The sequence below is a fragment of the Hevea brasiliensis genome, chromosome 11 (assembly GCF_030052815.1).
Source record: "Hevea brasiliensis isolate MT/VB/25A 57/8 chromosome 11, ASM3005281v1, whole genome shotgun sequence".
NCBI lineage: Eukaryota > Viridiplantae > Streptophyta > Magnoliopsida > Malpighiales > Euphorbiaceae > Hevea > Hevea brasiliensis.
This window is the reverse complement of record NC_079503.1, coordinates 91,647,444-91,661,130: the sequence shown is the minus strand read 5'-3', so window position 1 is coordinate 91,661,130 and position 13,687 is coordinate 91,647,444. Positions and strand designations below refer to the sequence as shown.

The following is a 13,687-nucleotide window of genomic DNA, read 5'->3' as shown; positions in this document are numbered from 1 at the left end:
TCCAAATTACCACAACAACATCCATGGCACTTTAACAATTGTGAATGCAACATAAAACATGCCTAGAGTTTAACTACATAGATATTTACATATAACTGATGCATGGGCATGCTTGAACATATAATAATATCGAAATTACAATTAAAATTAATATTTTACTCACAGACTTGACAGCAGTCACTGTGGCGGCTAGGCGGAGGAAGAAGGCTGTCTCGGCTCACCTAACAATTTTATTATAATCATTTAATAAATTTGACTCAATACAACCTAAGAAAAAGACCAAATACGTTCTAAGTCGTGCCAAAAATCCTGCAGAGTCTCCTCTATACCTAGGACCTACCCAACCTGCAAAAAGGCTTCAAACACACTTCTATGTTCACAACCCATATATCCACAACTGAATCACGTCACACAGCCCCTCCTGGGCCCATCCAAATAGTCATCAATCACAATATGTAAATTTATAGTTTAGTCCTTATAATTGACCTTTTTTGCAAAAACCACCCAAATAAGCTCTAAAAATTCTAAAACTTTGCCCCGTGGTCCTTAGCAATATTACTAGACTATTGCAAAAAGAATCATAATTTTCTGAGCTACCACGAATATTTTATGAATTTTTAATCCCATTTAAGCACTAGAAAATTATGAAAAAGCAAGGTTCGGGTTTACCTATGCCGATTCCGACTCTGGGGACGCGCTCGGGACGTTTGACAATGGTGGGGTAGCCAAAATCTCGATCCAATTTGGAGACTTTTTTGGTAGCCGGTCTGCCTGGTCGGAAATTCACAGACTAGGATAACTATCGAATTTCCGTGAATTGAAGGTACCTACACGAAGCCCACAACACGGGGGTTAGTATATAATTTTTTACGGAATTTTCTAAGCTCATTTAATGCTCGAAAAAATACTACGAAGTTTCGTGGGACCCACCGAAAAACGGTGTCGAAAAATTTTGAAATTTATATTACCGCGAAGCTCTCGACGAGTGGAGCGCTCTGGTACTCTCGGTTTTCTCGTGGGGTTCACGGTTTGCGAGAAATCTAGCCCAAAAGTCAAAATGGGCTAAAACTTCCCGGACAAAAATTGGACAAACCGCTAGATGGATTTTGTTGTTCTTGGTGTCTATGGAAAGCTCTCGAGGTGTAGATGGGTTTAGACACAAGACCCGGCCCAATCGGTGGCCGGATCGGCTGGATTTTAACAGGGAAGACAGAGCGGAGCGCTGCACGTCGCGTCTCTTCGCGCGACGTTTCCCAGCGTTCCAGGCGGCGACCGGCGGTGGGAGGAGGCTGGGGTGGCGCACCGGCAAGGTGGGGAGGCTGGGGAGGTGGCTGGCCGACTAGGGGAGGTGAGAGGAGAGAGAAAACGGGAGAGAAAGAGAGAGCAGCGACGCGACTCGGGAAGAAAAAGAAGAATGAGAAGGAGCCGGCTCGATTCGGCCGGTCTGATTCTGTCCGGTTCGATTCAGGATACAAAATTTTGAATTTTTACTCTGCTTTGGGACCGAAAAAGAGGCCCAAAAATTCTGAAAAAAAAATTTCAGAAAACTCAGAAAAATTCGTAGACTACAAATATATTTTTAGTCTTGCCACGTGGTCTTTAAATTAATTTTTAAAAATCATTAAAGTTTTATATTTTCGGAAAAATCAAACCCAATTTCTAAAATCCGAAAAATTTCAAATAATTTCCTAAAATTCAAATAAAATAAAATATCAATATTTACCCAAAAATAATAAATTTAAAAATTAGGGGTGTTACATTCTTCCCCCCTTACAGAAAATTCGTCCTCGAATTTTACACAAGACAGAATAAAGTACAGGATTACACATTAAACAGATAAGGGTACTTGCTAAGCATGTCCTGTTCTGACTCCCAGGTGCACTCTTCCACTGACTGGCTCCATAAAACCTTAACCATAGGGATCTGTTTTGATCTTAACTGCCTCACTTGATAGTCCACTATGGCTACAGGTTACTCCTCAAACGTTAGGTTTTCTTTCAGCTCTATTACATCTAGCTGTAGCACATGAGAAGGATCAGGAATGTATTTCCTGAGCATGGAGATGTGGAATACAGGATGAACGTGGGAAAGGTTGGGTGGTAACTCCAACCGGTAGGCAACTGCTCCAACTCTATCAGTAACCTCAAAAGGTCCAATATACCGAGGTGCCAACTTGCACTTCCTTCCAAATCTCATGACTCCCTTCATCAAAGAAACCTTTAGGAATACATAGTCGCCTACTGCAAACTCTACATCCCTCCGTCTGGGGTCTGCATAACTCTTCTCGCCTCTTAAAGTCAAGCTTCAATCATTCCCTGATTAAAGGAACTATCTTTGAAGTGTACTGCACTAGGTCTACATCATGCACCTTCGCTTCTCCCATTTTCATCCAACACCGAGGAGACCTACACTTTCTTCCATATAGTGCCTCATAGGGTGCCATCCCTATGCTGGAATGATAACTGTTGTTGTAGGCAAACTCCACCAAAGGTAGCTGATCATCCCATTGACCTCCAAAATCCAAAACACTCATGCGAAGCATGTCTTCCAGTGTTTGGATTGTCCTTTCGGACTGTCCGTCTGTCTGAGGGTGAAAAGCAGTACTAAAGTTCAACTGTGTGCTAAGTGCCTCCTGCAACTTCCTCCAAAATTGAGAAGTGAACTGGGGCCCTCTGTCAGATATTATGGAAGCTGGAACTCCATGCAATCTGACTATTTCTCGAATATAGAGTCGGGCGTACTGTGCAACAGAATATGTGATCTTCACCGGCAAGAAGTGAGCTGATTTAGTCAGATGATCTACAATTACCCATATTGAATCATATCCTCGCGTGGTACGAGGCAACCCAATCACAAAATCCATAGTAATCATTTCCCACTTTCATTCTGGGATAGGGAGCTCTTGCAGCTTCCCTGACGGCCTCTGGTGTTCAAACTTCACCTTCTAACAAGTCAAGCACTTGGACACAAAGTCTGCTATGTCTCTCTTCATGCCATTCCACCAATAGCTATCTTTCACATCATGGTACATTTTGGTGGAGCCTGGGTGGACATTGTACAGTGTATAGTGTGCCTCTTACATGAATTCATTTCTGAGATTGTCCACATTGGGCACACATATCCTAGAACCTTGCATAAGGGTGCCATCATTGGCAAATCCAAACTCACCACCTTCACCTTGCTGTACTCTTTCTATGATCTTCATCAATTGTTGGTCTCTGTGCTGGGAAACTCTAACTCTGTCTCGCAAGTCTGGCCTCACTGAAAAATGAGCCAACATTACACCCTTATCTGAAAGATCTAGGATTAGACCTTGATCCATCAACTCATGTACTTTCTGAATCAATGGTCTCTTCTCCGCTGATATGTACGCCAAACTGCCAGAAGATTTTCTGCTCAAAGCATCTGCTACTACATTGGCCTTCTCAGGGTGGTACTGGATGGTGCAATCATAGTCCTTCAGAAGCTCTATCCATCTCCTCTATCTCAAGTTTAAATCCCTCTGTTGGAAGATATACTTCAAACTCTTGTGGTCGGTGTATATCTCGCACACTTCACCATACAGGTAGTGTCTTCAGATTTTTAGTGCAAAGATTACAGCCGCCATTTCTAAATCATGGGTGGGGTAGTTCTGCTCATGCCTCTTCAGCTGCCTTGAAGCATAAGCCACTACTTTTCCATTCTGCATCAAAACACACCCTAAGCCAATTCTGGAGGCGTCACAGTACACGGTATATCCTTCACCACTCATCGGTAGTGTCAACACCGGGGTGGTGGTTAGACACTCCTTAAGCTTCTAGAAACTCTCCTCACAGTCATCTGTCCAAATGAATGGAACATTCTTCCGAGTTAACTTAGCTAGGGGAGCCGCTATCCTGGAAAAATCTTGCACAAAACGCCTACAGTAGCCAGCTAGACCCAAAAAACTTCGCACCTCAGTGACTGTTGTAGGACTAAGCCAATCAGTTACAGCTTCAATTTTCTTGGGATCTACTTGAATGCCTTCACTAGAAACCACGTGTCCCAAGAATGAGATTCTCTCTAGCCAAAATTCACATTTTGAAAATTTAGCATATAGTTGGTGCTCCCTCAAAGTCTGCAACACCATCCTTAAGTGCCACACGTGTTCTTCCTCGGTCCGAGAGTATACCAAAATGTCATCTATGAATACGATGACAAAACGGTCCAAAAATGGCTTGAACACCCTGTTCATTAAGTCCATGAAGGCTGCTAATGCATTAGTGAGTCCAAAAGACATCACCAAGAACTCATAATGACCATATCTTATCCTGAATGCCGTTTTGGACACATCCTCATTCCTGATCCTCAACTGATGGTAGCCTGATCGCAGGTCTATCTTGGAAAAGAATCTAGCTCCTTGGAGCTGATCAAACAGATCATCGATCCGAGGAAGTGGATACTTGTTCTTCACAGTCACCTTGTTCAGCTGTCTATAATCAATACACAACTTTAATGACCCATCTTTCTTTCTCACAAATAGAACAGGAGCACCCCAGGGTGACGTGCTCGGATGTATAAAACCCTTGTCCAAAAGCTCCTGTAGTTGCTCCTTTAGCTCTTTCAATTCTACTGGTGCCATCCTGTAAGGCGGCATTGATATGGGGTTTGTACCCGGCACAACATCAATGCAAAATTCTATTTTCCTTCCTGGTGGCAACCCTGGAAACTCCTCAGGGAAGACATCCATGAATTCTCTGACAACAGGAACATTTTCCATGTTGACACCTTCTACAGATGTATCTCTCACCAATGCCAAATACCCTTGACATCCACGCTTCAACATTTTTCTAGCACTAATTGCTGACATCAAATTATATGGAGCCACGCTCCTGTCACCATCAAAACTAAACTCTTCCACACCAGGTATGTGGAAATACACCTTTTTGTTCCTGCAGTCTAAAGTGGCATAATGAGTTACCAACCAATCCATCCCCAAGATTACATCGAAATCTATTACTGGTAGAGGAACCAAGTCTGCTGGGAGGATCTTTCCATCCACTACTACTGGACTACCCGGAAAAACCATGTCTACATCTATGTTGTCCCTAAGCGGGGTAGCTACGGACAAAGGGCATTCTAAAGTTGTAGAGTTTCTACCCAATCTCATGGCAAATACTGGGGAGACAAATGAGTGCATAGCACCCGGATCTATCAAAACACGAGCCTCATAGGAACAGACTAGAAGAATACCTGCCACAACTGCATTGGAAGCCTGGGCATCCTGGTGGGTCAGGGTGAAAACCCGAGCTTGACCCCTACCTTGAGTGGCAGAACCCTGATACTGACTTCTACCTCCTGATCTGCCTCCAAATCCACTTCCGCTTGTCCTCGGCCCTGTTGGCCACTGAACTGATTGCCTGCCATGCTAGAAGCACCAGGATACAACTGACGATGAACATTTGCAACAGAACCCTGTGACCCCATCTGTGGCTCGCTAAACACAGGGCATTCCCTATCAAAGTGACCTTGTTGGCCACATCTGAAGCATACTCTTGAACCCATCATATAAGGTCCTGAATGTCCTCTTCCACACTGTGCACAAGGTGCCAAGGAGGATCCTGAACCAGACCTAGAACTACTGTACCCCGAGCTGTGACCACTGCTGGATCCATACCCTGGTCTAAATCCTCGAGATTTGTGTGTAAAACCACTCCTCTTATTCCTGCTTCTTCCTTTGTAATTTGTTTGGCCACCACTTTCCGTAGTACCCATGTGGAGAACACCTGAAGAACCCTCTGCTCTATTTTTCTTTGCCCTTCCGCTGTCATCCACAGCATAGCTAATCTCAATCTGTCTGGCTCGATCAACTACCACATCAAAAGACTGATCAGACATCATGGCCAGGTTTGCATACCTCCTGTCAAGCCCCTTTAGGAATCTCTTCACCTTCATAGTTTCTGTAGCTACTACTGTAGGGGCATACCGCCGCTTCCAAATTTCAGAGCATATTCATCTACAGACCTGTCATTCTGTCTTAAGGCCTCAAAAGCCCACTGCTTTTGATCTCTGAAACTTTCTAGTACAAATCTGTTGATAAATAGTTCTACAAACTGGGTCCACGAAAAACCCTCCATCCGAGGTAATATGTAGTCATTCATCCATTATCTTGGCATAGGCCCCATGACATACTGCATACACTCTATAAGTCTTCTATCAGTCAACTGCGACTCTGTTCCTGCCTGTCTGCAGGAATCCAAAAACCAATATGCATCATCTGACATATCATAAGTACTAGGCACCAATTTCTTGAAAATGATTATCTGTTTATAAGGTTCCCCTCTTGGTGCGGTAGACTGCTGCTGCTGGGGAGGGTGGACCATATATTGTGCCATCATATCGATGGTTCTCTGCAATCCAGCTAGAGTAGCTGCCATTGGGTCCGTAGCCATAAAAGACTGATCCTGAACTGGTGGCAGCTGCTCTTCTACTTGAGCAGCTCTAGGCCTCCTACCCCGCCTCCTCGGGGCAGACGCCTCATCCTGTGCCGACACCTCGTCTTGTCAGGCATATCTGGTTCTGGTGCAGTGGCGGCTCTCTTACTTCTACGCATTTTCCTGAAATTCAGCAGCATTAGCCCATAAAATTCAAAACAGCATGTTACACAGCTCTATAGAGTCATATTTATACATAATTATATGAAGCAGAAACTAGAAGCAAAGATGACAATGCAAGACGAATGGGGACCCTATTTTCCGCATGTGACTCCTAGTAGACTCTTCCCAACACTTTAGACAATTATTCCCGATGAATCTGGAGCCTAAGCTCTGATACCACATTTGTCATGACCCAACCTATGGGCCGGATCAACACTAGGACCTAGGCCAGCCTAAAACCTCCGAGACCCGTAGTAAGCCTAACTATTCCTTAACCCAACTCTAAGGCCCATTTGGGCCCAATTTTAAGAATTCAATCGGACAGAGTCCGGCCATAAAATAGACCTTTCAACGGGGAGTTTTTGACTCACCCGACCTGTAAACACAATATATAATCATTTGGGAAGCTCAGCTCACCCTCCACATACTCATAACAACATAAAATAAATGGGAGCTCAGCTCCCTCATCTAGTCCATCAACATGCATAAAATAATAAGTTTACAGGTCCAAAATAATAATTTATATTACAGACCCAAATCAAATAAATATTTCTAACACATACGGAAATTCTAGAGTTAACAGGTTTATACAAACATTAATAAACGACCTGCGAGGGAGAAAAGCAGGTTAACCTCAAAAATATTCTCCTGTGGCCTGAAAAAATATTGAACAGGAGTGAGCGTTAGACTCAGAGAGTAAAATATCAATTTTAACCATAATCTCTATAACTATCTAAAGCTAATGCACCCTGTAAAGTGAAACAATACATATATGGGAGTTGATCCCCTATACAGCTCTCTTAATCCAACCTGTGCCAGTGAAGAACTCAGCTCGGACTTCCACTTAAATAACCAAATCGAGGTCCCAGCGAAGAACTCAAGCCGTGTCTAACCCGAAGGACCGGGTCCCAACGAAGATCTCAAGCCGTGTCTACCCGTCCTATCCATAGTCAACACCACATCACACGCACTCCAACGCACGCACATTGCTCCAAATTACCACAACAACATCCATGGCACTTTAACAATTGTGAATGCAACATAAAACATGCCTAGAGTTTAACTACATAGATATTTACATATAAGTAATGCATGGGCATACTTGAACATATAATAATATCAAAATTACAATTAAAATTAATATTTTACTCACAGACTTGACAGCAGTCACTGTGGAGGCTAGGCGGAGGAAGAAGGCTGTCTCGGCTCACCTGACAATTTTATTATAATCATTTAATAAATTTGACTCAATACAACCTAAGAAAAAGACCAAATACGTTCTAAGTCGTGCCAAAAATTCGGCAGAGTCTCCTCTATACCAAGGACCTACCCAACCTGCAAAAAGGCTTAAAACACACTTCTATGTTCACAACCCATATATCCACAATTGAATCACGTCACACAGCCCCTCCTGGGCCCATCCAAATAGTCATCAATCACAATATGTAAATTTATAGTTTAGTCCTTATAATTGACCCTTTTTGCAAAAACCACCCAAATAAGCTCTAAAAATTCTAAAACTTTGCCCCGCGGTCCTTAGCAATATTACTAGGCTATTGCAAAAAGAATCATAATTTTCTGAGCTACCACGAATATTTTATGAATTTTTAATCCCATTTAAGTACTAGAAAATTACTAAAAAGCAAGGTTCGGGTTTACCTATGCCGATTCTGACTCTTGGGACGCGCTCGAGACGTCTAACAATGGTGGGGTAGCTAAAATCTCGATCCAATTTGGAGACTTTTTTGGTAGCCGGTCTGCCTGGTCGGAAATTCACAGACCTGGACAACTATCGAATTTCCACGAATTGAAGGTACCTACACAAAGCCCACAATACGGGGGTTAGTATATAATTTTTTACGGAATTTTCTAAGCTCATTTAATACTCGAAAAAACACTACGAAGTTCCGTGGGACCCACCGAAAAACGGTGTCAAAAAATTTCGAAATTTATATTGCCGTGAAGCTCTCGACGAGTGGAGCTCTGGTACTTTCGGTTTTCTTGTGGGGTTCACGGTTTGCAAGAAATCTAGCCCAAAAGTCAAAATGGGCTAAAATTTCCCGGATAAAAATTGGACAAACCGCTCGATGGATTTTAGTGTTCTTGGTGTCTATGGAAAGTTCTCGAGGTGTAGATGGGTTTAGACACAAGACTCAGCCCAATCGGTGGCCGGATCGGCCGAATTTCGGCCCGGAAGACGAAGCGGCGCGCTGCTCATTGCGTTGCTTCGGGCGACGTTTCCCGGTGTTCCAGGCGGCGGCCGGCGGTGGGAGGAGGCTGGGGTGGCTGGCCGGCGAGGTGGGGAGGCGGCTGGCCGGCGAGGGGAGGTGAGAGGAGAGAGAAAACGGGAGAGAAAGAGAGAGAGGCAACGCGACGCAGGAAGAAAAAGAAGAAGGAGAAGGAGCCGACCCGATTAGGCCGGTCTGATCCGGTCCGGTTCTATTTGGCTGGTTCGATTCAGGATACAAAATTTTGAATTTTTTACTCTTCCTTGGGACCAAAAACGAGGCCCAAAAATTCCGAAAAAAAATTCCAGAAAACTCAGAAAAATTCGTAGACTCCAAATATATTTTTAGTCTTGCCACGTGGTCTTTAAATTAATTTTTAAAAATCATCAAAGTTTTATATTTTCAAGAAAATCGAACCCGATTTCTAAAATCCGAAAAATTTCAAATAATTTCCTAAAATTCAAATAAAATAAAATATCAATATTTATCCAAAAATAATAAATTTTAAAATTAAGGGTGTTACAAAAATAATTTCAGTTCAGTACGGTTCCTATCAATTTGGTACGGTTCTTCATTCGGTTCAGGACTCTGAGAATCGTGCACAACCCTAGATAGGACAACGGTGATATTAGTAGCGGAGGTAATAATAAATGAGAAAAAAAAAGTACATAATCATAATTAAGTTTATTTTTATATGTAACGATGATTAGTTATTCAAAGTATAAAATTTTTTTGTGTTATTAAATAAAATAATTAAATATGTAACGTAATTATGGTTACATTACACATCATACTAAATATAACAAAGTTCAAAAGCACAATTGCTGGGGAAAAAAACAAAAGCAAAGCTATGCTTGTTAATTTTTGCTTTTCTAAATTTTTCCAAGCCCCCTAACATAGCCTCCTTATTTTGTCCTGATGGCTTCCCATGTATTGAGCAAGGCAATCCAACAACTTGATTTCTAGTGCTTTGAATTGAGTTAATTGCATTTGCAGTTCCAAATTCTTTCTTTTAAGATTATTATTCTCCTCTAGGAGTACTAAACGATGATTTTCCTCCACAGCAGTTGTTGCATTCTCTTCATGTGAAGCCTTTAGATATGCTGGAAAAATACTGGGTTCGCATTTCTTCCTGGTGATCTCCATTAGCATGTGCCTGCTTCCTTTCAAGAATTTCTCATGCTTGAACTCCCACAACTTGGAGGATGTTTTCTTGAATCCCTGCTTTGATTTTTTTAAAAAGGTTATTAGATTCATCATTCCATTAAAATGTTCAAACTGAAAACTTTAATTAGTTATTTAAATGAGTTAGTCATGTACAACACAGAGAATCAAATACAAAGTATAATAAGTTAATGGGGAACAGTTATATAATGGGTAACGGTTGAAAACTGTTGTCATATATGGTTAAACTATAGCCAAAGATTAACAACAGTAGTTTAATAGTCGTAACATTGGCTCCACTACCATAGATAAAGATATAAATTTTGTTATGTTACCAAACTATTAAAATGGATTTAGTTTGATTTTGCAATCTAAATGAAATTATGCACACTTCTCGTCAATAAGATATGGTGTTTTGCTTGAAAGCATAAAAGTTCGTCATTTAACATGTGTGTTTAAGACTTGATTAATTTTCATAAATGATCAAACTCACAATGTGGTGATCAAAGTCTAGTTTACAGAATTGTCGTCGTGCGCTTTTTTTGACTATTACAAATTAATAAAAAAGTCCCAGATTTTGACTCAATTGTTTCACATTTTTATATTTTGACTAACTGGGTACAGGAAATGAAAGAAAATAAAATCACCCATATCACAGAAAATTTTGTACAAATAGTTGATCTCCCACATGATGATTTCCGATAATAATAATAATAATAATTAATTTCTCTGCGATATTATATATATTTAGCATGTACCTTCATAACTACGTCATTTGACAAATGGCTTCCCGATGGAGTAAGAAAATGAAATATTTACTATTGATTTGATTGTTTCTCGAGAATTTTCAGCATTGGTTGCATCATGCAGAGAAATTATCCAGATCAATGAAACTAGTTTCTAATGATTCAGAACATAAAATCTCAAATCACAATCTTATAGAGACCATGTTGATGGTTAAATAAAATCGGAAACGATTCTCAAAAGTGAATCAGAAAATATAATAATTATGTTTTTCATGTTTCAGTCAAGCGATAGACATAATATGTAATAATAATACTCACATAGGTGTTAAGCTGGCGAATGAAGCTGGAGAAGTTGTTGTGCTTGAAGTATCTAGGCAAGGTAAGCTCCGAGAACTCGGCCGGAGACCAAACTATGAACCCAGTTCCGTCAGCATTCCATGAAACAATTTTCTTGCCATCAATATCCGTTCCTGATGATGAAACTTGCTCATTTTCTTCTAATAAATCGTAAGTCTTTGATAAAAAAGGAGCAGGGCTCTTCGTTCTCGGGGATTGTTGGCTTGATGAAGATGATGATGCTGAAGATCTCTTGCTTATTATGCTTCTATTAAGCTCTGATAGATTATTTTTTGCCATTTTCTTTGGCTGGAGATTTTGGTATATATCCCAAAGGTTCCTTAACGCACAGGCTGCTTCTTATACTGTACCATCTTGGAAACTACTAGCAGCATGGAAGCTAGGCGGTCTCTTTTTGTTTCTTTAATATTCTTTCTAGTTTCTAGTCTTTCTTTCTTGCTTTTTTTTTTAATAAATTTTCCTTGGAGAATTCAACGAAGATATATTAGAATATGAGCATATGATATATTAGAAAAAAAAAAATAAATAAAATTTATCTATATTAATTATATTTTTTTAAATTATGTAAAAATAAAAAGTAAGATAAATAATATTTAATTTTTTTTAAATTTGGCATTAATCTATTAATTTTTCTTACATAATAAGACAAATATCTAACATGTAAGAAGATTAGTTGGATTTAATTTTATGAATTTTAAAATGCTTTAGTCAAATTCCACAAACTATTTCTCAATCAAATATCTTTTTTAATGTACAATTGGATAATTGTATTTAATTTCGTAATTAAATTTTCCAATATGAGATGTTCTCATTCCTGATTATATAATTGGTAATGAATTAACTTCAATTTTATTAATTAATTATTTTTTAAATAAGTTTAGGTGGGGGAAACTCCCCCAGTTTAGGGCATATCACTAGCCTTGTTGATGAAGTATATATACAAATCGTTAATTAAGAGAGATGAATTTTGATTAAGTCTTATTAATTAAATCAATCTTTGCTGACTTATTAACTAATACTTTAATTTAAAGATCATACATAAAATAAATATTTTCGTTCTTCTTTATAAATTTATTAATTTCAATATAAATAATTAAAGATTATTTAATATAAACTTGATAATATATGAAATGAGTTTAATAACTATCATATCAAATATCTATATTAATATTTGTACATAATAAATTAAAATATAATTAATGAACGCATAAATATAAATATAAATATTTAATTTAATAATTATTATACATTTTTCATATAAAATCGAGCTTATAACAATCATATTCAATAATTAAAATTAGAAAGAACGTTTAATACTATGTAGAAAAATGAAAGTTAATTAGTTAATTTAATTGTGCATATCTTTAAGGGTGTGCAAACGGTCGGTTCGGTTTCGAACCAAACCGAATCTATAAAACCAAAAATTAAAAATAAAAATTTTTAAAAACCCAACCAAACCGATTAATAAGAGAAAATCGAACCGAATCAAACCAATAAATATCGGTTCTGTTCGGTTTTAAACCTATCAAATCGAAATTTATAAATTGAGCATTTGATTTCCAACTGGGTTCAGTTTGATTTTAAACCGATTTTCTTTGATTTTAAACCTAAATCTTAGGGTTCGGTTCGATTTTCTTTGATTTCCTTGATATATATATTAATAATTTTGGTTCGGTTCGATTTTTTTATTTTTTATAAAAATAACCGAACAGATTAACCGAAATTATCAAAATTATAAACCGAACCAAACTGATTGAATTTTAAAACTGAACCGATTGAACCGAATTGACTCGGTTCGATTCGACTTTTCGGTTTAAACCGAAAATTGCTCTCCCCTACATATCTTTAGACTTTAAGTACGCGATTTTTCACGAGAGAGATATTTAAGTCAACAATAACCACTCGAAGAATGGAAGAGAAAATCTAATAAAAAGAGAGCTGCGAATTCTGACCCAATCTTGGAATGGTCTGCCAAATTCTAAAGAGTGCCAATACTTTTATACATCCAACGTCTGCAGGCAAAACTACATTGAAGGTACACCCAAGCCTTGGAACACTATTTTACAAGTTTGAGTTATTAAATTAATTAAGAGATAATAATGAATTAATCATGTAATAAAGGGGTGGGATTAAATATATATAATTGTTCGAATTAATTATAGGAATTGATGAATAGATTATTAGCAAGTGGTGTTTTTGGTATACATGTGGAGAGTGAGAGTTATAATACTCTAGAATTTTAGAATATGCTAGAGAGAGAGTTGGTAGCTAACTTGATTTGACTCCTAATTAAGCATTGAGAGACAATATGCACTATAACCCACTTCTCCTTTTTGCTTTATTTTTCTCTTTTTGCTTGATCCCAAACATTACACTTGTATATAAAGATAAGATAAGCATGCATTATTCAACAATTAATTCTCTCTTTAAAACTAACAGAATGTGATCATTATTGATTTGCTAGACAGCACAATCTTTTTCTTTTTGGCATGGAAAAACCTTTCAATGCTACTATTATTTATTTTTTTACTGCAAAGTATTTATACAAATTAATTTGTTTTGGAACTTCATAAGCAGG

The 13,687-nt window shown here is 38.7% G+C and overlaps 1 protein-coding gene across 2 annotated transcripts; it reads right to left on the bottom strand.

Annotated features, from left to right (window-relative positions):
* Positions 1-9,562: 9,562 nt before the first annotated feature.
* LOC110648010 (heat stress transcription factor B-2a-like) lies at positions 9,563-11,534 on the bottom strand. Of its 2 annotated transcripts, none has more exons than XM_021802083.2 (2): positions 11,071-11,534; positions 9,563-10,066 (listed from the first exon to the last, which is right to left on the bottom strand). In XM_021802083.2, exons 1-2 carry the CDS (start codon positions 11,386-11,388, stop codon positions 9,734-9,736), a joined length of 651 nt encoding a protein of 216 aa, XP_021657775.2. In that variant the 5' UTR covers positions 11,389-11,534; the 3' UTR covers positions 9,563-9,733. The 2 variants fall into 2 exon arrangements, with proteins under 2 accessions (XP_021657775.2, XP_021657776.2); XM_021802084.2 differs by having other exon boundaries at positions 9,563-10,063.
* Positions 11,535-13,687: the final 2,153 nt, after the last annotated feature.